At 49.9% G+C, this 25,036-nt stretch overlaps 1 protein-coding gene and 1 long non-coding RNA gene across 12 annotated transcripts; one reads left to right on the top strand and one right to left on the bottom strand.

Moving 5' to 3' along the window:
* Positions 1-8: 8 nt before the first annotated feature.
* map7d3 (MAP7 domain containing 3) lies at positions 9-23,829 on the top strand. Of its 11 annotated transcripts, none has more exons than XM_047050433.1 (21): positions 48-147; positions 6,471-6,581; positions 6,953-7,033; positions 7,380-7,543; positions 7,997-8,108; positions 8,601-8,684; positions 9,440-9,547; positions 10,555-10,656; positions 11,226-11,324; positions 13,642-13,767; positions 15,924-16,042; positions 18,192-18,322; positions 18,472-18,731; positions 19,442-19,571; positions 19,865-20,045; positions 20,133-20,237; positions 20,352-20,405; positions 20,514-20,634; positions 20,740-20,926; positions 21,137-21,423; positions 21,739-23,829. In XM_047050433.1, the coding sequence occupies exons 1-21, from the start codon at positions 102-104 to the stop codon at positions 21,744-21,746; spliced, it is 2,616 nt and encodes an 871-aa protein (XP_046906389.1). In that variant the 5' UTR covers positions 48-101; the 3' UTR covers positions 21,747-23,829. The 11 variants fall into 11 exon arrangements, with proteins under 11 accessions (XP_046906800.1, XP_046906389.1, XP_046906316.1 ...); XM_047050360.1 differs by having other exon boundaries at positions 15,900-16,042; XM_047050511.1 differs by lacking the exon at positions 8,601-8,684 and having other exon boundaries at positions 15,900-16,042.
* On the bottom strand, positions 11,583-12,008 carry LOC124489017. The gene is made up of 2 exons (XR_006958748.1): positions 11,947-12,008; positions 11,583-11,910 (listed from the first exon to the last, which is right to left on the bottom strand). It is a non-coding gene; the product is annotated as an uncharacterized LOC124489017 (long non-coding RNA).
* Positions 23,830-25,036: the final 1,207 nt, after the last annotated feature.

Below are 25,036 nucleotides of genomic sequence, written 5' to 3'. Positions count from 1 at the left end.
GTGCTCTCCCTCCTTTTACTTGAATGTCCACGTATCCGTCTGTTGCGCGCCTCTCATTGAGTCTGAAAAAAAAAAAAATAGAGAAGGAAAACTTCACAGAAATGGCGGAGGGTGCAACGTCTCTCAAAGGGTTGCGAGCCCAAATGGGTAAGAAACATATTTACCCAAACTGTTAATATATGCACAATTTGTTAATAGCTTTGTTATATTCTATCTTGCATATTTTCTAAGTTACATGGGAACGTTACCCTACTTGTACTGTGAATATTAGCTAGTTAGCTAAGCAGCCTTAGCTAGAGTTATCCGCTGACAATAGGGGTGGATGTCTCCAACTTGTATCCCCCAGCCGGCTAGCTTACAGTTCAGTTGCTACTAGCCATCTAGCTAGCTAGCTTAACGTTGATTGATATCGTTTGTTCGTGTCTGATTCTCGCTTGGTCATTTTAGGGTCTGTTTGCTGTTGACACTTGCGGAGAGTTTACAGTACCATTCAAGTATAATATTGTTATATTAAGTAAATTACTTTTTTGACCGGCGGTTGAGAGTTGTGTTACCATGGCGCGCCATAGCAACTTTACGCTACGCTATCAGGCTAGCTAGCTAAGCCAATGACAGCGACACTGACATTGTGTTAACTAGCTAATGTGACCCTTAGTTGATCGAAATTTTGCCTCTTCGTCACAGTCAGCAAAGCTACATGAGGCTATACTGATTGTTGGTTGTTGATTTGTTAAGTAGATTTTTTCCTGTTATAATATAGACCATGCATGTTAGTAAGTGTAAATCTTTCGATTGACAGAGCAGTTACAAATCTATAAATCAGAGAAAACATCTAGATTATAACCAGTGTAGCCTCCACAGTGTCGCCTAGAATTGTGTTGACAGGTGGCATAGCCACCACATGTGTCTAGGCTAACTAGAACAAATATGATCTGATTTTGCACTGAGATGCTGGTCCTGACACTGAACTTGCACACTCAGTACTGAGCAGTTCTGCTGTTTTGATGTAAGGATAAAGTTGCCCAATAATATTTGATGAGTTGTCTTGGGTACCAGACAGTGATAAGGCAATATCTCTGTCTGGACTCTGTTGGTTGATTCCCTTCATTGAAGAAAATATTTTACAAGCCAATATCTAATATTTTGTACTGTAGCCTTTAGGACTCTAGAAACTGCATAATTCCTTTGAATTCCTCTATTTCTTCAGTCTTCAACCAACCTCTTCCTGAGTTGATGCCAAAGGCACAGATCCTTTACTGTGTGTCTGCATCAGTAGGTCTGAATGGCGGGTTTGTTGTGACTCAAGCTGGTAGATTAGGCTAAGATTTGAGTGTGTTTGTGTTTTTCCCTCAACATACCCAACTTGGGTGTAGGCCAAAACATTTTTGTCCTGAAAGTAGTCCATATTGTAACTACTCTTAGTTTTGGGGTTTTCCTGCAATTTTCCATTTTCACTCTTAGTTTAAATGACCATCAAACTGGGATGGCTGTTCAGGAGGTGTCTTCAGCCCTCATACCCTGGATTTGAAGGCTAACAGAATAATGTCTGGAATCTATTCTGAGGGACAAACACCCACATGTATGGTTATCTCCTCAAGAACGTAAGCCAGGAGTGTGTGTACCCTGTCATCATGAGGACAGATTAGACGCCTGTCTTGTTCTTGCTGTAGGGCTATTGAAACCCTGCCTGTGCCTCAGCTGCAGCACAATCACAACTATGACAACTATTTCAAAAGTGGTCTAAGTTAACCAAAGGAAGAAATTGATCTTCCTGTTCATTTTTGGGGGGTTTTGCTGGCCATCTAAGAGTTGTTTTTCCTCAAATGTCCAGTCCTGTTCCCTTTCATAGGACGAGTTATCCCTGTCTACAGAGTTCAAAGGTCATGACATATCTCCATAATGGAAAAGCATTAGTAACAGTTCAATTTATCACCAGATGAATAGCCAGGAAAGCTATTGGCCTAGCTGGGTCAGTGATTCATGACATGGAGTTAAAGATAATCTTATATAGTTATGTGATATGCCCACTCATGCAAAGGCTTCTCCCCACCTTGTTTTACAGCAGATATTTGAGTAGCAAATCTAGCCAGCTTCATTTGAATATCCTTGTCCATCTCACATTCGACTGATGCTGATAGAACCTGGTCAATGGTATACCTGTGTGTCTACCAGTGGGCGTCGGAGAGCCATGAGGTGAACCTTAACTGACCCTAAGCCCTGGTCAGCACATTGGCATTAGCTGCTGAGTATGAAGCATTGCCTTCTGTTGTCAGCGTGTCATCATCCCTGTGGCTCTGGAAATAGCCCAAGCTTACCTTTGCGTGAATGTGTCCCCTGTAATCCCTGTCATGTGTGTGTGTGTGTGTCACATACCCTCTGAAGACCTGCATTATTAAGCAGTGTGAACACGATACAGTCAAGACATCTGCAGCACTACATTTCCTGCCAGGCAAGTAGCACCCGGCTAATAGGCCTTTAACCAGACCACTGCTGTTGTCAGGACAGACAGACAGAGAGAGGGAGGGAGGTCCCAGCCCCTCAGTGACCCACTGAACTAACTCTTGGTTCAGTTGTGTCTGTGGGAGAGAGTTTCTCAGAGTGGGTGTCTGCCTGTGATAGAGGACTGATGATTGCAATGTGAGTGTGTGTGTGTGATCTTTTGTGCTTTGTCTATGGGTTGGTTGGAATCGTTGCCTGTCTGTCCTTTGGACGCAATGCTGGAAATTAGCATGTCATCTGAATTCTTGTGAATGCCCTCTATTCCTGATCATGAGAAGATTAGCACAAATGCTTGGTGTTCAGATTGGCTGTGCCTACACTGCTCCCCCTTGATCCTTGCTTGAAATGGCATCTTTTTGTGGTTAACAAACATGTCTATTGATACTGTTGTCAATGAGCAGTTCCCGACATGTCTGGTTGGGTTTGAAAGAGAAGTTAGTGCTGGCTGGTCTGTTTCCTGTTCATGGAGTCCTGCGCCCCCCAGCCTGTAATGTGTGTGTGTGTGTCTGTGTGCATGTGTTTTTATGTTGTGTGTGTGTGCCTGTTCATCAGCAACCCCCTGATGAGAGAGGGGTATTGGTACCTCCACATAACTGCCTGTGGACATCTTAACTAATCAGTACACTCTGTCTGACTGCTCTCAAACGTGATGAAAGGGACATGTGCTGTTGAAGCTTTGGAAGATGCCAAAGCCTTACAGCATAATGCTACCAAGAAATCATGAATTGGCAAGTGATATGGCTGATCTGAGGCAAACCCTTTACAATTTGAGTGAAACTATGATGCATTTGCTGGTGATGATGGGCTTAAAAATCTAGCAACAGTGTTTTGCATGAGGAAAATGGACTCTTGAGGGGAGTGGTTAATGGGCTTTGGCTCTGCTGCTGAGCAAGGCCCCATCCTGACTGTTGTCCTTACGCAGTCTGGGGTGTAGCTAAGCACACACCAGCACCACTGCTGCTCTCAACCTGGCTTTGTGTTGCGTCAGGCTTCAGCCCATTCAGCTCTAATGTATGCTTATCAATGCAAATCTCCATAGTGATGGAGTGAGGGAGATGCTAGTGGCTAGGTGCTCCTCCCGCCCCATGGTTGCTAGTCTCTGTCCAGGTGTCACTGTGCACCTGCTGGGGCTTCATGTCCACATCACACAGGGGCCTCACTCGGCTCATATACCAAGCTCCATGAGTTCATGCTGAATGTGAATGTCTTATGTTATGATGATGTTTCGGTAAGTAGAGGCCAACCTGCTCTGTGGAGCTGAACTAAACAGACTAGTACAGTCCTTTTAGCACGCCTTTTCTGTTCCAACTGGTCAGGCTGTTTTCCAAAGCATGGCTGAAGCTTAGATCAGGGCCAAGAACGTGTCTGAGATTTAGGGCTAAATTGTCGGGCTGCCCTAGAAAGAGAAACTCTAACTTGGCTGCACTCGTTTTACCTACTCAGCCCTTTCCCCTGCCTCTCCAATTTCCTGTCTGCTCTCCATTCCTGCGCCTGGACTGGCTGGGCCAAGGAACTCTGCCTGTTCCACTTATAAGAGGTAGTTCTGTAGGCTTGAGTAGTTAAACTAGCCTAGCCACATCGCAGTATGTGGGCCCTTCCTAACTAAGCTGTTAAATTAGCAGCACTCTTGAGGGTATCACTCAGTGTTTACTCTGATGCATTGTGAGCCTTTGACCCTGAGATATAGATACACCTATTATCTGTCTCTCGAGCCGTTTTATGCATCCCTCAGCAACAGTTGCCATGCAACCGAGCTACTCTGGTAGAGCCAAGGACACCAGATACATCTTGATTGGTTTTACACACGACTCACTTTTCAAAATCAAAGATTTATGTATTTGCCCCATTCACATCTCCCCCATCTCCTCTGTTGAGGGACTTAGTTGTTTATCTGTTTTTCTCAGCACCTTGTGTTGTTATTCTCCTGTATTTTCCCCTCAAGGGGCCGATGGGTATCTATATTAAGTAGCTCATGAGACTTGCCACAACTGCCTTCACCCCCGAATCCTTCCTCACTGCCCTCCACTGTCCAAAGGCCGTAGATGATTAGGGTTGTTGTTCAGATAATTGATCAGTATTTGAAGCTCTCCAACAGCTAGCAAGTCACCCCTGCCCCAATCAAAAGGTCATTATCCTCCCAGTAAGCTAACACCCTTAACCTGGGCTCCATAGCCGCTGGAGCGTGAGAGGAAAAGCAAACGAATGCTAGGCTTCCTATGGGATTAAGGAGCCAGCAGACTTTGACCCAGCCTCTAATCTTTGACCTGACTGCATTGATGCCACTGTTGCTTTGTTTGACAGATATTGATGCTCTCTTGTTTGTTTGTTTGTGTGTCAAGAAGCTTTGTTACCGCCGCTGGCCTGGCAAGGACGGTGGCCTCAAGACCTGCCATCACTACAAGCTAGATACACAGGATGTTAGTCAGTTTGGGACTATTGAATCCTGAGGTCTATTGTTCTGCTTTCAGTTTAGTTTGCTTCTCACCGAACATATCTAGGCTAATGCTACTGAGCTTTTTATATCGTAGCCCAAAGCCCCTTTTAGTGCCCTGTTTGTTTCCTCACATTCACTGATAACCTCTCTCTTCGTTTTATGGTGGTCATTTCCGCTAGTTTTTTGTTATTTTTTCCACCTTCTATTATTATTTATTTTTATTGTGTTTTCCCCGTCTATCTTTTCTGCAGCGTATAGACTGTGTTTCCAAGCAACCTTCCTTAGTTCCAGAGTTTTGCAGGCTGCTGTGAAGTGTGCAGTTAGGGTGCTAGCTGTACCAGGCGAGCCCACATAGGATGACTATGGTGTTGACTTGACTCTCTGCCTGAACACTGTCAAGGACAGGGTGAGGTAAAGGTGCTGTGGGAAGTAGGCCTCATGGCTCTGTCTGGATCGTGAGATGACCCGTGCTGCTGGGGGGGGGGGGGGGGGGGGGGGGGGGGGGGGGGTTGTGCTCACTAGTCTCATAGCCCAAAGCGCAAAGTGTTCCCTAGAGTCTAATTATGACTCTAGGGGCGACACTGACACACAATAGGCTCCATGCTCTGACCGTGTAGTCCTGGTGAATACATGATCCTCCCAGGGGCCTGGTGGGCTTTGTGTCCTCTATCAACAGGATCTAAACAGGCTCAAGTCAAGCAGGAGGTCTGAGCAGGTCCTTTGCTCTTCTTTGCATCTCTGAGGGTGAAGGACAACAGGAGGGAACGAGAGGAAGTTGTTTCGCCCTTGTTTGTTGTTTCATCCCTTCTTTATCAGCAGACAGCGCTGTATCACATGATGACCTCTATGCCACCCTGTCAGCCACTCCTACACACACACACACACACACACACACACAAAGGGCACCATGAAAGTGGCACGCTACAAGAGATCAGTGAGCTTTTGTTCACATCCTTTTCACTTCCTTGGACCCCCCCCCTTGACCCGCTCTCACGCCTTCCTTTAGGCTGCGCTTGCCAAGTTAGCCAACTCCCACGCATGCCCACATTTGACTATGCAAGGTGGTGCCTTCATCGTGTCTCCTCTGCACAGCTCATATCCTTGTGTAGTGTAGTAGTGGGGTAGATGGGTGACTGGGTTTGGTTAATGACTAGTCCCTGGGTTCGGTGCCTGACTCCACTGCAGGCCCACTGTCACGTCCTGTGGGCCACACGGCACTGTGTGCAGTGCACGGCTAGCCAAAGCATTCAGTGTTGGGGAGGAGGGGCAGAATGCTTGGAGGCTGAATGGCTGAATTGTTCTTAAGCTTTCAAATCCTCCGGATCTGCCTAGAACATGCATTCCTATGGAGGACAAACAAGACGCCTTCTCCACCAGCTCCAGACCTCCATCTGCTCTAAGCGCCTAGAGCAGTCTGGTTGAGATGATTGAAATCCTTGCCCTTGCTATATTAAACAGTGTGTGTGTGTGTGTGTGTGTGTGTGTGTGTGTGTGTGTGTGTGTGTGTGTGTGTGTGTGTGTGTGTGTGTGTGAACAGCTGCAGCTGCGCAGGCGCAGGCAGAGGAGCGGCGTAGCCTATCAGGGAACAGCCCAGGACCTGCTGCAAACACCACCACCACAACAGCCAAGACTCAGGGGCCCAGGCCAGGTAAACACACTCTCACTCACCTGACTGCTTCATGTAATGATGAAAGCGGGTTCATAAGAATGGTGCTAAATGCCATATAATCCCCTAATGGGTCACTCGCACCTCTCAGCATTGTCATCCTGTTTTATAGCCCGAGTTGTCATCATCTTATTACACTAGCAGTGGTCAGCAAAGCTCCTTAATATGAGTCACACATGAACAGATCTGCTTCCCAGGTGATTAACGCTGTCCCTGAATGACACTGCAGGCCATTGTGAGGCTCGCCAGTCCACTTGTGTGCGTGTGTGCGTGCGCGTGCGTGCAGAGGGCCGTGTGTACGGACACACAACGTGTGTAACAGCACTGTGTCTCTCTCTCTCGTTGGTCTGCAGTCATCGACGGCGCTGCACTCAGGATCGACGACAGACTGAGAGTTGCCAAAGAGAGGCGTGAGGAGGCAGATAAACAGCAAGGTAAGAGAGGGAGGCAGCGTCTGCATGGTCAACATCTGCCATTCTTTAGCTACAGGTCATAGTGCTAGAGAAAAGATAAGATCTTATCAACAGACCAGAACTCTAATCTAAGTTATTTTGGGTCTGTTATGTGCAAGTGGAGTACCCTGTCCAAGCAAAAAAGTAAACCAGAAAAGTTGAATTTGATATGGTTCAATGGCTGACCTGAGGGGAGAGGGGACTGGACACACACACACACACACACACACACACACATGGACACACACACACACACGGACACACACATACACAGAGTAATCAGACCAATGTATTTGACCCATGTCTGTTTCTCCACCCACACTCACAGCTGCGCGTGAGTCCCAGATCCTGGAGCGCGAGCGGAAGGCCAAGCTGCAGGTGGAGCGCCAGATGGAGGAGCGTCACAGGAAGCTGGAGGAGCAGCGCAGGAAGGAGGAGCAGAGGCGCTCGGCCGTGGAGGAGAAGAGAAGGCACAAACAGGAGGAGGAGAAGGTGCGGAGCATGAGGACCAGCACACAGGAGCTCTAATACAACCCTGTCTCTCTCACCCTGCTCAGATGGGCTATTGTTTATATCTCAGAATCAACTTCATCTCCCAAATTCAATGTCATTCGTTTCCAGACTTTCATTGTTGAGCAATGACACTGGTATGACACGCTTGCTGTAAACCTCCAATGATATGACACACTTGTGATGTGGAGACATTTCGTCCTACAGCATGAGCACTCTGAGCATGAGCATTTTGACCACCTCAATTTGGTATTAGAAATAATATTGCTGTAGTGTGAATGACTTTGCATTCTTTTCTCCCTCTCATTCCCCCCTCATCCCTCCCTTCCCCCCTCCCTCCCTGTCCTCCCTCCCTTCCCCCCTCCCTCCCTGTCCTCCCTCCCTTCCCCCCTCCCTCCCTGTCCTCCCCCCCTCCCTCCCCCCTGTCTGCTGCAGGAGCACTACGAGGCGGTGATGCGGCGCACCCTGGAGCGGAGCCAGCGAGTGGAGCAGAGGCAGAAAAGGTGGTCCTGGGGAGGACTGTCCACAGACGTCGACGGCCGACCCGGTAAGCAGTCCTCTCTGTCTCTTCCCCTCTCTCTCTCTCCATCTCTCTCTCTCTCCATCTCTCCATGCACTTGTGGCTCAGATCAGACGGCGCAGCCCCCTCTCCTCATGATATGTTAGCAGCAGAGACCAACCGTGACGCAGGTCTGTAAACCCCTGCTTCCTCTGAGGCTGCGAATCCTGACCTGCGCTCCGAGTTCCAGGCAGCCTCTCTGGGCCTCCTGTATGCTTGATCAATGTGTCTGAACGCTGTCAACAGGGCCTCCCTGTCGACAAGGCATCCACAGAATGGATGCGACATGCTAACATGAATGTGTTCAACTGCTTTGCGTTACTGTGACTCAGCTAGAAGAGTCTAATGAGCTGTTATTCATTGTACTGTCTGCACCGTGCCATGGATGGGGATGCTAGCCGTTAGCCATGTGTTAGCCTTACTGTGTGTCTGGATGGATGAGAGGGAGAGCCGTCCTGAGAGCTCTCTTCCCCCCCACAGGAGACTCCGACGGAGGTGCATCCTCACCGGTAGCTATAGTTATCTCCCAGGCGTCTCCAGAAAAGCCCCCCAGGACCCGACAAGGTGCTGGCCCTTCTTCACCCCCCCCCCCCCCTCCTGTAGCAGCACGGCACAGACTGGCACTGGCACTGTAACCTAGCTAGCCCCTGGCCTGTCTAACTCCCACTGCCTCACTAACTTGCTCCTGGGTCTAGGAACTCTGTCCCCCCCCATGAACCTTGGAACTCACGGAATGGATAAACCCACGGACTGTGGCCTTGCTCTCTGTCCTGCTCTCTGTCTGTCTTTGTCTCACTCACTTGTTCATTGTCATACACTTCTGTGTTAGGGCGGTCACATGGCGTCTGAACCCAGAAGGCACGGAGAGGTGTCAAAGCGCACCACTATTTATTATTGACTGTTTCCAGCATGCGGTGACCAGTGTTGTTAATGCTCACTAGATCTTTGGTGTGTCTTGAATGGGTCATGTCTTGTGCATTCCACAGGGAGTACAGCTCTTCATACTAACTGCTGTGCCTAAAAACTGAATGGCTTTGGTTTGGCACTTGACAAGTTCAAAATGAGTTTTGGCTCACATTTTGGCATGTGGGACAATGAATAATAAATGCACCATAGAAGCACATTGGAATTAGAAAGGTTTGGCTTTTTTAGTCTCTAGTTTTATATACTCCCTAAGTAGACTAAATGAGTGAATGTTGGTGGTAGGACAGTAGGACCCTGCAGAGCCCTGTCCTCCCTCCTCCTTTCTCAAACTCCTCTCCCATTGGTCAGGCTCCTGTGTAAACCCCTGCTCCCCTGTGTGTCGTCCTCCTCCCTAGTGGATAAGCGCTCCACGTCCACCATGAACCTGAAACAGTCGTCCGAGGCTGGCATCAGCAAACGCCTCTCCTCCTCCTCCGCAACCCTAATCAACTCTCCCGACAAAAGTAAGTGCCCTCCCTCCCTCCCCCGTCCCTCTGTGCTCCCCTCCCTCCGCCCCTTGCCACTGTGAACTCTGACTCCTCTCCCCCCATCCTGTATACAGGAACAGCGGGCCTCCTTGCTCTCATTGGAGCATTAAGAGACTGGTAAACCAATTGCCTAAATTGCTGTCTCGGGTCCCAGCCAATGATAAAGCGGCATGAAAACCTGATTCCATTGCATCCTTCTTTCGTATACTCTGTTTTATATCAACTTTGCAGGAAATTGTAGCTGAATCATGAGGCAATGAGGGTGTCTGCTTACTGATCTATTCTACCTCCTGATCTAGCCCTACTCCTTTCTTCCTCTACATCTTCAGTTGTCCTTGTACTGTATCCAGCACTCTGATTTTTCCAATGGAATTCGGCCTGCTTTGATTCACAGGAATTGCTGTTTTAGACCCGGCCGAAAACGGTCCGTATTATAACCAGTGAAGTCACATCTCTCCACAGTTTCCTTTCCCTCCGCCGAGGCCAAGAGGCCTCTTAATTTTTTCCCACCTCTCTGACATGGCTGATTTCTCTCTAACGCCGTCCGTCTTGGAGCTCACTTCCCCTTGCCTGTTTCCTCCCTCACTAGGGTCATGAACATACTCTGAAATCAGGCAGGGCACAGTGTGGGTTTGTAGGTCACAGGGATAACCATCCCTCAGCTAGAATCCAGTCCTTTCTCTGGACTAGTGATATGGCCATTACAAGACAGACCACAGCAATGTGTGTGTGTGTGTGTGTGTGTGCGTGTATTTGAGAGAGAGGGAGAGAGAGAGAGGGAGAGAGAGAGAGAGAGAGAGAGAGAGAGAGAGAGAGAGAGAGAGAGAGAGAGAGAGAGAGAGAGAGAGAGAGAGAGAGAGAGAGAGAGAGAGAGAGAGAGAGAGAGAGAGAGAGAGAGTGTGTGTGTGTGGGTGGGTGTGCGCTCAATGGCTAGAAAAACTGCTGCGTCACATCTTCACCGTGGGTGTCTCATTGTCTCCCAGGTGTTAAGCGGAGGAGTTCGTCTTTGAACCGGTTGCCTAACAACGGCAATGCCTCTCAGCCAACTAAGGAAGCCAGCAAAAAACCTCAGGTGGAACAGACAGGTGCCTAAGACCCCCACGTACTACCCCAACACACCCCCACCAACACCCTGCGAGCGCCCACACGTCTTCCGTCTGACCCCAGGTCTACACAAGGGCCCGTGGAGTTTGGAGGAGAATGACGCCACTCACTGAGCTGTGCAGCCAAGTCTACTGTACTTGGTGTAGTCAGAACAGTCGTTTTGTGAAGCTAATTCCATCTCGATCAGCAGCCTGACGTTAGCAGTGCGCCACAGTGCAGCTCCTACTGGACATCACCATGCTGTACTGTAGACTACTGTTGCAGCTATCCAGCTGGGATCAGTAATCAGATTAGAGACAGACCTGTTCCCCTGGTCCGTCTGCACATGGGGGATCACAATGTCCTTCCGACACACCCTGTCAACATGGACGTCAGGCCTCTTAAGTCTCAGCCCGTTGACTTGTAACTGAATAACACAATCAACTAAATGAAATCCATGTGATGTATAGAATGCTGAGGATGGGGGATAGTGGGAGGGACTTCCTCCCTCTCCGCCCCTCGCTGTCCCTGATTGGCTGTAACCCCACCATGTGCGTTTTCCTGTCCGTAGGCCCGTCCGTGAAGAAGAGAAGCTCCTCCCTCACACGAGATGGCAGGGGTAAAACCCCGCCCCCTGCCAAGCTCGAGAAAGGGTCATCGGACGAGCAAGGTGGCTAGCATGACCAGTGGTTTACAGTCTCACCCCCCTTGCATCGCCGGGCTCCCTTGTGTCCATAACAAGCACACCTCCTCGTTGTCCTCTGCTCACTCACCCGCACACTCTGCAGCGTTTCAGACCATCAACGGCGGTTTGCCTTTTTTTAATGAGGTTGTGGCAGGATGCTGTGAAGTGCCCAGGCTACAGTGTTTTCTGTAGCCTGGACCTGGATGATTCTCCTGTCCCTTCCTCAGTGTGTGTGTGTCTCTCTCTCTTTCCACACTCGCCCTCGTCTCCAGCCAACCAGCCGTGCTCTGCCCTGGACCGTCTCCTGCTCCACTAACTGACTCCCGGCCCCTCTGTTCTACCTGGCTCTGTACAGGGCCGGCAGCCCTGTGTTCTACCTGGCTCTGTACAGGGCCGGCAGCCCTGTGTTCTACCTGGCTCTGTACAGGACCGGCAGCCCAGGGCCGGCAGCCCTGTGTTCTACCTGGCTCTGTACAGGGCCGGCAGCCCTGTGTTCTACCTGGCTCTGTACAGGGCCGGCAGCCCTGTGTTCTACCTGGCTCTGTACAGGGCCGGCAGCCCTGTGTTCTACCTGGCTCTGTACAGGGCCGGCAGCCCTGTGTTCTACCTGGCTCTGTACAGGGCCGGCAGCCCGTCTCTCCTTTGTCTCCCTCTAACAAATCTCTCCTGTGTTGTGCTCACAATGTCTCGCTTTCAGCTAATCTTTTCTTAACCTTTTGTGCTTTCCATTTTTTATATTGGACTCTGAGCCGCACAGCAGGAATGGCTCCTTTTGTCTGCGCTAACACAATGTTTTGTTTGTTTGTTTGTCACAATGTGTTTGTTGTTTTCCCCCTCCCAGATGACGTGGATTTGGCACGTAGGTCTCGTGCCCGTGGTGGTGTGTGTCTGTGCCAGCTCATCTGTAGCTCTGCCCCAACACCACCCACGGCCTCTGAGCTCTCACTGGGGAAACAGGCCAATGTGCTGCTAACTGCTCCTCTGTCTGTTAACCCTGCCGGTGTCTGTTAAACTGTGTGTGTGTGTGTGCTCTCATGACATATAGTAGGATAGCTAAGAAGTGTCTGCATTTCACAGGTGTCATTCACAGGACAAATGTTTCCTTGTTGCTGTTTTGTGACCCTAGCTGTGCAGTAATTCAGTCCTATACTTGTGCCTTCGACACTCACTCTGAAAGTCCCAATATGGAGTTGATAATCCACCGTAACAAGTTAAACCTGTCCATTCCCCAACTAGGCAGCTCCAGGCCCGCTCACTCTCCCAGCCCCCCTGCTCACCAGATTCCATACCCCTGGCCCAGGCCCTCAACTAGCCTGGAGCGGTAGTCAGCAGTGTTACAGTGGGCCTGGCTAAAGCCTCCCACACACAAGGGCCCCTGCCACTTAACAGCTAACAAACAAGTCTGTCTGCAACAGATGTCCCCTCTGTCAGAGTCCCTGAAGGAAGAGAGAGAACGCAACTCGCCCATACTCAGTGCCAAAAATGGACATCGCCTGGAGGACTCCTCTACTGCGTCTCCCACCTTCTGTTTTGATTTATCTCCTGGAACTGGGATCAAAACCCTTAAGGGCCACGGCTGTTTCTTCATTTCATGAAAGCGAGAGCTGTTTGTTTCTGCTGTCAAATTCAAGGTCTCCCCATGCCAAGAAGTAGATGTCACTTACGCAAACTGAGTGATTTAATTAAACAATTAAAGGAAAAGTTACGAGCACCACAAAGTATTTCACAATGTGGAATCTTCCGTCTGAAACACGGACAGAATCTGAGCAGCAGAAACAAGAGTTGCTTGGTCATGATCACTCTTGTACGTTTTAGTCCTCAGCCCCACGCCTCTCTCCCACCTAATTTTACTCTATAGCACCGCCCCCCTCTCTCTCTCCCTGTCTCTCCCTCCATCTCGCTCTCTCTGTTGAGCTCACTAATGGTCCTTTTTACCCCTCCAGCTCCCCATCTGCAACAGGGAGACACTTTTAATTTGACCTCATTGTTCCTCACTTCAATTGTTCTTCAGTTGCTGTACAATCACTCCTGGTTTGAGTCTCAATACTCCTCCATAGCTCCCTTTTGTCCCTGTTGTCCTTGATTATTACTGACAGACCAATGGACAGGGTCGGAAGCCATCGAAGACTATTGAGACTTGGCCACGGTTCTTATGTTGATTCTCTCCTGCTGGTTGAAATCACATAGTGACCCTTCCAATCCTCCCACCCCTTCTTTGTGTTTATCCCCTCCCCCCTTACCTCCTCCTTCTTCTTTCACGTTTCCACATTTTTGCGGGGTTGGGCTCGTTCCGGCCATGTAGCTCGCAGGCCCCTGGTCAGCCCCATGGACGGAGGGGTCCTCAGTCGCCTGCTCACCCCCACCCAGGCCTCACTAGCTAGGAGCAAGAGTGCCGCCGCCCTGTCGGCCGAAGGAGCAGACGCCCCAGGTAACCCCCCGCCCCCATCCCGAGGAGAGAAGACCGACCCCCTGTAGAGAGGGAGGCTGCTGCAAGGCACAGAGACCTCCAACCCCCCCGCCCCCGCCCCATCAGTCGTCTGTCAGATATCACCAGCCAGCTAACGTTTCCACACCTTGTCCCCCCCCCCTCCCTCATAATGTCACCAGCGAATCTAAAGCGTAAACCAGTGGCTTGGTTGTTGTTGTTGGTGGGTGTGTGTACAGAGCAGTGGTGGCTTTAGATTAGGTGCTGCTGTTTGTTTTGGGGCCCCTGCTTGCTGATTGCTTCTTAATTAGTTACATATGGGCCGGCCTAGCTGGTACGTGGTTAGTCATGCTTGACGTTCACAAGTAAAGTCGCATCACAGCTTTCTGCAGGCGCACAAAGACATGGTCATGGCCCCTGTTCACATGGGGGGTTTTTAATACACAATTGGCTTTTGTGTGCAGAGAGAGAGAGAGAGAGAGAGAGAGAGAGAGAGAGAGAGAGAGAGAGAGAGAAGGCCAGGGAGCCGCAGTGTGTCTTGAGTATCTCAAGGTCCATGCTGGGAGCTTTGCTCTAAGCTGCTTACCTGTGGGTTGCGTGACAACGAGAGTGTTGTGGTTTGTGTGTGTGTTTTACTAATGAGCGCTGGGAGTTGGGGACCTGTTTGAGCGCTACATCATGTCCCTTGGTTATAACACAGAATATGGCTGAATATTTTCTCTTATGAATCTTCTGGTTTCACTCAGCTCTTACCGCTTCCCCTAGATGGCTGTATTACAATATTGTTGGATGTGAAACAGAGCGATATAGATAAATTGCCTTGCTGAACCGACCCATTGGATATTTGAACTGCTGGCTTTTCTATTGGCTGTATGGACCCATTGACCTCCTTAACTTTCGCTGTCAATTTACTTCATAACCAGCCTGTTGGGTCTGTCCACCCACCAGATTTAAGACATGCAACCTAGTGTTCATCTAAAAGCTTTGTTGCTCTACATCGGCCACCCATTGAGAACTATTAGCGGGTTAGCTCTGGAGCGCCCCTGAGGGGGCTAGATGCTGGAACAGCATGCATCAGCCCTTGCTCTAGCAGGCTGGTTTCCCAGCCCCTTGCTAAGCGGTCAGTGTAAATGACGTGTCTGTGATGTGGTCAGCCCCGGAGAGATCCTCAGGCTCGGGGATTAGCACGGGTAATCCCTCAATCTGACACAGCAACACAAGGCACAGCTGAAGTCATGACCCAGCCAGCGGCCTGGTTAAAGGGCTAGTGCTAGGCTAACTCACAACTGAACTTAAGCGCCCATTAGTACCTTTCAGGGGGCAATACTGGGCCTTTAAGCTTGTTTGTGTAACTGTTTTACCACTGTCGAGCTATGAGACTGGTGCTTAGCTGTGGTATCTTGTTAGCTTATAAAAATTCAAAGGGATTCGTTTTTTGGATGGAGTTCAAGCTAGCAAGAGATAAAACATGTTTGCGGCAGTAGGCTCAGCTCTGTTCCTACAACCTAACAAATCTTTATTTTCTGAACACTCCGAAGCTGGAGATGACCTGGTTTTCATGTAACACTCAATGATCACTGCAAGACTGTTGCCTTCTCTGGTATGCTTTCATTGTTGCTAATGGAGTGATGTGGTGGTGTGTGTAGTGCCCTGTAGTGCAGAGCATGTTATGGATGTTTGTGTGTATGAGCTGCATGGATATTGGTGTGGTGGTGGTGGTGGGGGGAGGTGTGCTGTGTCGCTGTGTGACTATGCTCAGTTGTATGTTGCTGGTGTTCAGGGCAGGTGTGTTCAGTGTTGTGTTCAGCGTTGTCAACCCTGGAGCTTCGGCCAGGGTTGCCATGGGCCTGTCCCCCTCTCTGTGTGTCCCCTTTCCAGCCCCTCGCCTACGCCACCCACAGCACCCTCACCCAACAAGCCTGCGCCACAACCAGTTCTAAATCTAATACGCAGACGTGTTGTTTTGTCCCCCCTTTGCTCTCTCTCTCTCTCTCTCTCTCTCTCTCTCTCTCTCTTTCCTTCTGTCTCGATCTCTCTCTCTCTTCCTGCATCGGCTTCGCTCACCCTACTCGGCTGCTTCTCCTGCTCCCATTGGCTATGCCGCCCGGCCCCGCGATGACTGTGTCCCTTACCAGTGTGTCACCTGTGTCCTCGCTCAGCCTCGGCAAGCCCCATGCACCCGCCGCCGCGCGGGCCCGTGCGCAGCCGCAGCATCGACCGGCAGAAGAGCGGCATGCCCACCTCCGTCTCGGCCGACGGACCCCTGGACCCCTCCCTGGTGAGTCCCCTCCCCCACAGCCGGAGCACAAAGTGACCTCTTGGTGAACGAGGGTGTGGAAGAGACAGTCAGCTGAGCTGTTGCTTCAGTCTTCATGAATGGAACGTTTGTCCTGTCTACCGCGGCTCGGTGGCTGGTGGTGTCTTGACGCCCTGGGTTTCATCGATGACGGCGTGGTTTATTCATACATGTATAGCCTCTGTTTCTCGTCGAGGGGCGCTAGGGAAATGTTCACGCATCAACATCATGTAGATGTGTCATGCCTTCCTTTTTTTTTTCTCTTCCCTGAAAGGGAACCAGGATGGAAGTTACTGCCGATAACGCTTATCTCTGCCAGTCTTAAACGATACATCCTTAAAAAAATAAAGGCGGCCCGCAAATGACATCGTTTTATATGCACACATCCTGTTAGATTTGCCTGTCAAAGCAGCTTGCCTGTGTTCTCTGTGATAGAGAATGTCCTCTCTCAAATCCTCCAAGGACTGGAGGAGAGACCGCTTCACGCCAGTCCGCGTTGCCAGTCCGGGTTGTAGCTGCTAAGGTTAGCGTCCCGCCCCGTTTCCTACCGACGGCTGAACTGTGGAGAATAGGTGACTGCAGACCAGCCCAGGCCTTCTATTGAGCTGTTCTGTCTCATGACTAGGCGTGTCTCTCCTCGTTTGTACGTGCAGCCTGCAGGTCTGTGCTGCCCTGAGCGGGGCGTACCGCCAGCCTCTGGCTCCTGGCCTGGTCGCCCAGCCCTCAGGCCCCCCCTGTCTGTCTCTCACAGGCTGTCTGTCTCTCTCAGGCTGTCTGTCTCTCTCAGGCTGTCTGTCTCTCTCAGGCTGTCTGTCTCTCTCAGGCTGTCTGTCTCTCTCAGGCTGTCTGTCTCTCTCAGGCTGTCTGTCTCTCTCAGGCTGTCTGTCTCTCTCAGGCTGTCTGTCTCTCTCAGGCTGTCTGTCTCTCACAGGCTGTCTGTCTCTCTCAGGCTGTCTGTCTCTCTCAGGCTGTCTGTCTCCAGTGAAAGGATGAAGGAACACATTGTCACAGCCGTTGGACAAAGAGGTTCACAATAGCCTGGTGGTTAGAGGAGGAGCGGCCTTGTCAGACCATGCAAAGCAGCAGACCAGGCCGCTCCTCGAGGTGTGTGTGTGTGTGTGTGGCCTTCTTAATGTGAAATGTGAAGGCAAATTTGTGGGCGGTATTTGCAATGTTCCGTGGACTGTTGAACCAAAGCTCAAATATACATTAAGATAAACGATGGTGAGGTTAGCTGGCCCAGCTCTTTTCTCCTGCCTGCCGAGGACAGGTCTGAGGCAGGAAGTGGTGTGTGCGTGCGTGTGTGATGGAAACTACATGGGAAATCCAGAGCCCTATTAACGAGGGAGGAATGGCAGCTCTTCTGATGCGTTCAGACACTGATGTGTGTGAGAGAGAGCGAAGTCGTGCATGCGCATGTTTTCCTAGTGATTAGTTATGCGTTCCCTGGGTGTGTGCATGGAGAACACTGAGGTGACATAGATGGGAGATGGCAGAACTCCCAACAGCCTCTCCTCTCCCAGCCCCATTTCTCTGGCTCCTCTCTCCCAGAGTACTCCAAATAAAGAGGAGGACTCCAGAACCTTCTCAAGCCTGTTGGGAAGGCTGTATTCCCTTCAAAAGAGCCAAAACTTAATGTTTTGTGCTCAACAAATATATATCCTGAACTCAAACGTACACCAAGCAATACCTGACCACACCTCTCAGCATGTTTGCCAGCCTGACCGTGAGCATGCGGGCATTAAAAACAGATGACAAAGAATCAGGCGTGCATGATGACCTTCAGGGCTGGACAGGTTATTCCACAGGCCGCCTTTGCTGTTGAGGGAGAGCGGAAAAGGGAGACCTCAGGGGAGACTGTCTCTCAGATCCAGTGTCTGTGGTCTCTCTCCATGGTATTGATTGGAGTCCTACTGTGTCAGGGCTCTGTGTTGAGGGACTGCAGGTCTAAGTGGGCTTTCAGGCACTCATGTTTCATCCCCAGCAGCAAATGACGTTGGCTAATCAGGGCGACTGTTCTAGCCTCTGTGTAACCGTACATTTCAAGGTTGTATTTTCTGATGTCATGAACGGGTCATTTCCCTTTCGGGCTCACGCCGACTCACTTTCCCCCTGCCTTTCTCTCTATCAGAAGGAGAAAAGGTTCACCTCACCAGGAGGCAAACGCCCGGCCTCGCCCGCCAGCACCCCGGGACGCAACCGCTCCCCTTCCCCTGCCCCCCTCCCCGCCCCCAAGAGAACCCCCTCCCCTGCAGCAGCCAAGTAAGAATCCCCCCCCCACATCACCACCAACCCCAAATACACACATCACCTTGCTGTTTGATTGTCTAGAAAAGAGCAAAGTACTAGTACATCATTAAAGTTAAAAGCATGTTTTTTTTCACATCGGTTCTCTTCCCCCTCCCTAACAGGCACAGCCCCCGCAACCGCCCCTCCTCCCCAGGGGGACTCAAACAGCGGCCCCCGTCTCCCCACACCACGTCCGCCAAGCCCCCGCCCATCCAGAGACCCGCCCTGACCCCCACTGGGCCCCCCACGCTGAGGAAGAGGGACTCCAAATCCAAGGAGCTGGGCCCCGTCCTGCCCGTCCCCCAGTCCTCTGAGACCCTCCAGACCAGCACAACCCCGTCTCCCTCCCCCACCGCCACCTCCTCCAGCAAGACCAAAGAGGGTGAGAGAGGGAGCCCTCGCATTCAGGACCCACACACACACACACATACGTCCTCAATACAATACCACACCTTCTGTCTGTGGTGAATGTTCATGCCATATAACCCCATTTTGGTGTAAGCAGAGTAGCAGCCCGCGCCAGTCAGGATTCTACTCATGTGTGAAGTCCTGGACTCAAGTCCCTGATGCAGTGGGGTTGAAACCCTGTACAGCAGGACTCTCCTTTGCGGTCCATGTGTTAGACTGACGTGGAAACACAGCAGAGCAACACTATGTATTCTCTGTGGACCAGGAGAGGCCATTAACTCCCAGCTGGAGGCACATCCTGTCGCTCCACACTGCCCCCCTCTGGCAACAATCATGTCCTGCAGGGGAGATCTTTATTGGACCCTGGTAGGGTTAATGGTGTTTAGGTCTGTATGCTCAATACTGTCTATAGGGGAGACAGAGATAGGCCTATGTTATCTCCCCCAGTCCTCTTCTCTCTCCTTCCTGGAATCGACTCTGTGTGTCTCTCACCTCCTCTCCCTGCATTTCTTACTCCTAACACACCGTGTCTGTGTGTGTGAACAACCATAGCCTCCATTACCACACAACTGTCAAAGCTGGCACACCCCTGCCTCTGCATGTGGGAGCAGTAATGAGTGTGTGTGTGTGTGTTTGTGTGTGTGTGTGTTAACCCTGCGCTGCTGGTTGGCTCCTCTCCGTCAGACTCCAAGGCCATGGCGGGCACCAACTCCGCCGCCGAGGCTGCCAAGATCCTGGCGGAGAACCGGCGGCTGGCGCGGGAGCAGAAGGAGAAAGAGGAGCTGCTCCGCGTACAGAGGGAGGAGGAGGAGAGGTGAGCAGGAAGTAGAGGGGGAGGCACAGGGGGGGAGCAGGAAGTAGAGGGGGAGGCACAGAGGGGGGGAGCAGGAATAGGGGCGAGAGAGGGCGAACTGTCCTCTCAGCAATAATGATGTTATCTCTTGAAGGAAAGAGGAAGGAAGGGAAGAGAACCAGTTTAAGCTTTATAGATTTAGCCCAGGGTTTGATTCACTGTCTTCCATGGTTACCATGTTGGGCTTTCATCCTAATCCCTGTGTGGCCCCCTACCCCCCCGGCCCCCTCTCCCCCCCCCCCCCCCCCCCCCAGGCTGAGGAAGGAGGAGGAGCAGCGCCTGGCGGAGGAGGCCAGAGTCAGACGTGTGGAGGAGGAGAAGAGGCTGGCGGAGGAGAAGAAGAAGCAGGAGGAGGAGGAGGCTGTGAGGGCGGAGGAGGACAGGGAGAGGCTGGAGGCGGAGGAGGTCATAAAGCAGGCAGAGCTCCAGAAGGAGGTGACTGCCCGCGCACACGCGCTCCCTTGTCAGAACTGATGTGGGTTGGTTGGTTGTTTGACTGACAGCCTCTTTCTCCAATCCCAGCGTGAGGAGGCTGAGGCGCGGGCCCTGGTGGAGGCGGAGAGAGTGCGCGTGGAGAGAGACAGGATCATGCAGAAGAACCAGCAGGAACGCATGGAGCGCAAGAAGGTGTGTAGGGGTGAACACACTCACTGCATCTAACACACTTATCTGAACACACTTATTTCTAACATAAGTCTCTTTTTATTATTGTTATTATTATTTTTGCTTGTCACCCTTCAGAGGATAGAAGAAATAATGAAGAGAACAAGAAAGGGGGAACAGAACGATTTCAAGGTGACCTCTTTGTGTCCTACACCGTTCTTAATTCTGATTATGACGCATACTGAAAAAGGGCTATATCATCTTGTACATACTGTAACCCTCTCATCCTGTCCTGTACAGAGAGATGGAGAGGATGATGGAGAGGATGATGAAGAGGATGATGGAGAGGAAGATGAAGAAGATGATGGAGGTGATGGAGAAGAAGAAGAGGAAGTTGACCAGATGAACTGTGAAACCACGGGTAATTGGCCGCGTTGCAAATCCAGTCTTTTGACGTCTGTGTTTACACTGAACCGTTTGTCTGTTTGCATGTGCTTATGACTCATGCGCTTGTTTCTCCCTTCAGAGAACAAGATGGTGCCATCTGGAGATGTCGCCATGGAGACGGATATCGCTGATTCGGTTGGGCGCGGCCTGCCCTCGGATGGACCAATGGGAGAGCGGGAGGAGCCCGTGGGCAGTGTGAATGGAAAGCCGGAGGTGGACGACAAAGAAAACAACAATGGCAGCACAGAAGAGCCTTTGGCTGTTAGGTGTGTACTCTCACACACACACACACGAACACTCTCAACACACAAACTTACAGCTGCTTCTTTTGTGTCTGTCGTTATACCTGCACATTGTTGCAGTCTAAGCACACATGCTGTTTTCCCTCAGATAAAAGCAGATCAAAGTCAGTGTATCTCTCTTGCATACTTTTCCCGGCTAACCTCTGTACCTGCTGGTGTTGCTCTGTGCTCCAGTCCCGTGCCTAAGGGCCGTCTGGTGGAGGGCTCTGAGTTCCTGAACGAGGACTCCAACAAGCTGGTCCCCGGCCTCAACGGCAAGCCTGGCCCCTGGTGCTTCGAGGAGCTCATCGACCTCAACGTCCACTCCAAGGGCCGGCCCCTCCTCCAGGCCCCTGAGGGACTAGGCCAGGGCCTCATCGACTGTGACGCGGGGCCCGACGCACCTCGGGTGGCCTTCGAGGACAAGGGCGCCCCCGTCCCCGGCCTCCACCCTTCTAGTCAACCCATGGAAGCCCTGTCAGGTTCGCTCGAGGGCTATGTTGGTTTGTGCTTGTTGGGAAAGGAGACTGAGAGCATCTGTTCCCCTTGTCTCCTGGGTGAACCATTTTCTGAGCCTGTGCAAATATTGTTTCAGTATTTCAGTTTGTATATATATATATTGACATTTTCTCTCTCCTTTTCTTTCTCATTCTCTCTGTCTCTCTCACTCTCTCTCGCTCTCTCTCTCACTCTCTCTCTCTCTCTCTCTCTCTCTCTATGTCTCTCTTTCTCTCTCTCTCTCTCTCTCTCTCTCTCTCTCTCTCTCTCTCTCTCTCTGTGTCTCTCTCTCTCTGTAGAGATGTGACACTGCGGCCCCTCCTAGAGAGACCTGTGATTATTGCACTCCCAAAGTTCCAGACCAGACCCCCCCAGCCTCGTCTGGACCACCTCAGCCAGAGGAAGAGCACAGGCAGGGAGAGGGGGACTCACCCCCCCATCCCCATCCCCAAGTTTTAAGAAAGAAAAAAAAAACAAACAAGATATGCTTCAGGGAAATCCTCATGTATTCCTTCAATGTGCTCGCTTCACGGCCTCTCCGTTACATGACTCGGTTATCATTTTGTATCTCTGTATGAGTTTCTGTTCATATTGATTTATCTTTCTTTTCCTTTTTGTTGTGTTTGGGGCAGGGGCGTGTTGCTGTTGTAATTTATTAATTTTGGCTTCTTGTTATGTAATTAATGGTTCTTATGTTTAGTATTTTTGTTTCTCAGTTTGAGAATATTCCAGAATGAATGCATACTTGGCTCTAGAATTGGGAGGTGAGCATTTTGAGGTATGAGGAAGTCGAGCAATGCAAGGTTTCAAAGCGCATTCTGATTGGTGGGGACTCAGTTGGGTTGCCTGGGTGCTGTTGTCTCTCAGGTCCATCCTCCAGGAGTTCTCTCAGCATTTCCTGTAGAGCAAGCAAGGAGACAGACCAGCGGTACAGCTGCGTACCCAGTACACTGAGTAGGAGCACTGTGTCATCCCATCCAAATTGGAATCTGACCTAGAATTCTGGATTAGTCCGGCTTCTTTTTCTAGTATCCAGTGACCCAGCCTTACTTGGGAGTAGGGCGAAGTTATCCCTTACTGCTTTGCCCCCCTAAAATATGCTGTCCCCACCTCTCCCCCCCTACCCTTCCTCCCTGGACCAGCAGGGGGCGCACATGACCCACTTCACCTGCCAGGCCTACTGCTTTCTCATTCAAACTGAGGGATGTAGGAATCGTCAAGCAAAGGTAGATTGTCTCGTGAATCTTTCTTTCATTTCACATTTATGGCCTGTAGGTTTTCCCCTAAAATGTTGACACTTGGTTACTGTTTTACATGTACATAGATATACTGTTTATGGTTAGCTACTGCTCATATCAAATTCAAATTGAATTGCATCCTGATGAAATGCTGAGGTATAACTTAACCCCCACAGCAATGACTGCATGGATCTATACTCAACCATATGAATGACTATATTCCAGGATGATTAACCTGTATGTTTGGTTAAGTGCACATTCATGGTCCACATATTTCATTTTGAAGTCACTTCAGACGTCTTCTGAAGGGTGCGTGTGTGTACAGTACTATAGTCCCCAAACTGACACTTAAATGGATTGACGTTCCCTCACGACGCTCAAAGTTCCTCTGGGCTAAACACTGTTGTCAGCCGTCTCAGACTAGCAAGCTTCACTGTGTTTGTATGCAGTCACACATGTCTGTCTGTCTGTCTGTCTCCATCTTCGAATTCCAGTGCTTGTCCACTAAAGCCCAATGATCCTATTTAACATACTAGCTGCTTCTTTTCTACCTTACCTCTCTTAGCAAAACATTTCAATTATTTTTGTAATATATAATTTGGCTGTCTGTTTATATGAAAATATATTTCAACATATTTAAGTGTTATTGTATTATGTATATAATCAGTATTAGGCCAATGCAGCCATGTTGGGTGGGGTCATGTAGGGGGAACGGGTGTGGATCTAGTGTGTATATGTCTGGTCATGTGTTCTAGTTGCTGTCCTGTTGTGTCGGACTCGTGTCCAAGGCCAGGGTAGTTTGTTCTGTTACCACAGTCTGGTCATGTTAGGATGTTTTCATTTACAGGAACACCCCACCAATAGGGGGAGCTCTACTCATTCTGTGTCCTGTGTGATGGGAGTTGTCAGTGGAGCCCAGTTAGCCAGTCTGGTTCTGGAAGCTTCTGCTTGTCTGAGCCCCAGCCCTCTTGACATTGCCTTGGTAGGGTGGTAGGGCAGACTGATGGAAGTCGAGGTGCTTTTGTGATGTGACGTGTGGATACATGCTGTGGAAGGTTGCAGTCGGATACAAATGTTATTCGGTCAGTCTGTGATAGTGTTTGTGCCGTCTTTTGTTTTGGGTTTCTGAAAAGGTTGATAATAATAGAAAAAGTAAAGAAAAAAAAAGCTGTGTTGAAGCTTGAATTCCCTATGCTTGAATCGTCCAAACAGAGTGGTTTGGGGACCTTGTTTGTTTTTTTCGCCTCATAGCCTATTGACTCAGATTGTCATGCTATTAAACCAGAAGGCTCTGAAACGGCTTTATACACACCCCATCTGTCTAGACTAGTGGCCCTAGAGCTGAGCTTTGATTCAGAAGCATAAAGAATGTTGCAGACTTATTTAACAGCCCATAATCCATTAACACGCTTAGAGCAGCCTGTTTTTAGGTTTCACAAGCAAATTGTTTTTTTCTTGATGTTTCAAAGGCGCATGAAGGCTTTCTGAATTACTGTTAGGTTCATGAGAAGAAGCCTTACTGTACAGGCCCAGTTTAGTGAGCGAGTTGTGGTGTTTTCTAGAAGTAAATGAAACATGTTTCTTAACTGGTTCCTTCAAGCCAGGCCTTGTTTTCAACCCCCATCTGAGTTCTAACAAACCTTCATCTGTTTATTCCAAGAACGTGCGGTTCCCAGGTTCTTCAAATGAAACACAGGGTCGTAACTGTTGATCTGCATGTGTGCGTCGTTCACTTGGTCAGTGGAAACCCTCAGTCCCAACGAGAACCTACAGGGCAGACGCTGCTTCTAGGAACATAGTCCTGGTCCTGTTCACTGGTTTCTGCCAAAATGGAGTTAATTGTTCTCAATTTTATGACAGACGCCATTACGGTAGAATAGAACAGTGCCTTAGATTGAGAATAGGTTTTATTTTGTTACAATTACTAAAAAGAAATGTCACGCGTCCTTACCTCGGCCATGACAATCATTCTACCAGATCCAGCCACAGTGTGAATATGATTTGCTCTCCAGTGGCTCTATACACCTAACAAAGCCCTGTCCACAAAAATATATTTGTAAATATCTCTAAAATGTACTGAGAACATATGAATTGTTGAAGAATAAAGTTTTGCAAAGTAAAAGGCTCTTTTTTTATTAGTCTGGTTGCATTGTAGCACGTGCCTGTTTAAATAATCAATACTGCAATCAGTCGAGTGTTTTATTTGCCTTTATTTGGCCATGTTGTGCATTTACTACAAATGGTCACACCTCCTCAGAATGCTATATGAGCAGAATGAATAAGCAGAGTCCTCTTTGGGTCTAATGAAAACCTTACAATACCCTTCAAGAGATACCTTACACATCTCTGCACCATTATC

This window comes from Hypomesus transpacificus, chromosome 1, assembly GCF_021917145.1.
Source record: "Hypomesus transpacificus isolate Combined female chromosome 1, fHypTra1, whole genome shotgun sequence".
Taxonomy (NCBI): Eukaryota; Metazoa; Chordata; class Actinopteri; order Osmeriformes; family Osmeridae; genus Hypomesus; species Hypomesus transpacificus.
This window is presented reverse-complemented; position numbering and strand designations above follow the sequence as displayed.

Excerpts from the sequence above, each read along its gene's own strand:
- map7d3 (XM_047050360.1), top strand. The coding sequence starts at position 102 with ATGGCGGAGGGTGCAACGTCTCTCAAAGGGTTGCGAGCCCAAATGG. Across the intron at positions 9,548-10,554 it reads AATCAACTCTCCCGACAAAA|GTGTTAAGCGGAGGAGTTCG; the intron begins GTAAGTGCCCTC and ends ATTGTCTCCCAG. Across the intron at positions 10,657-11,225 it reads ACCTCAGGTGGAACAGACAG|GCCCGTCCGTGAAGAAGAGA; the intron begins GTGCCTAAGACC and ends TCCTGTCCGTAG.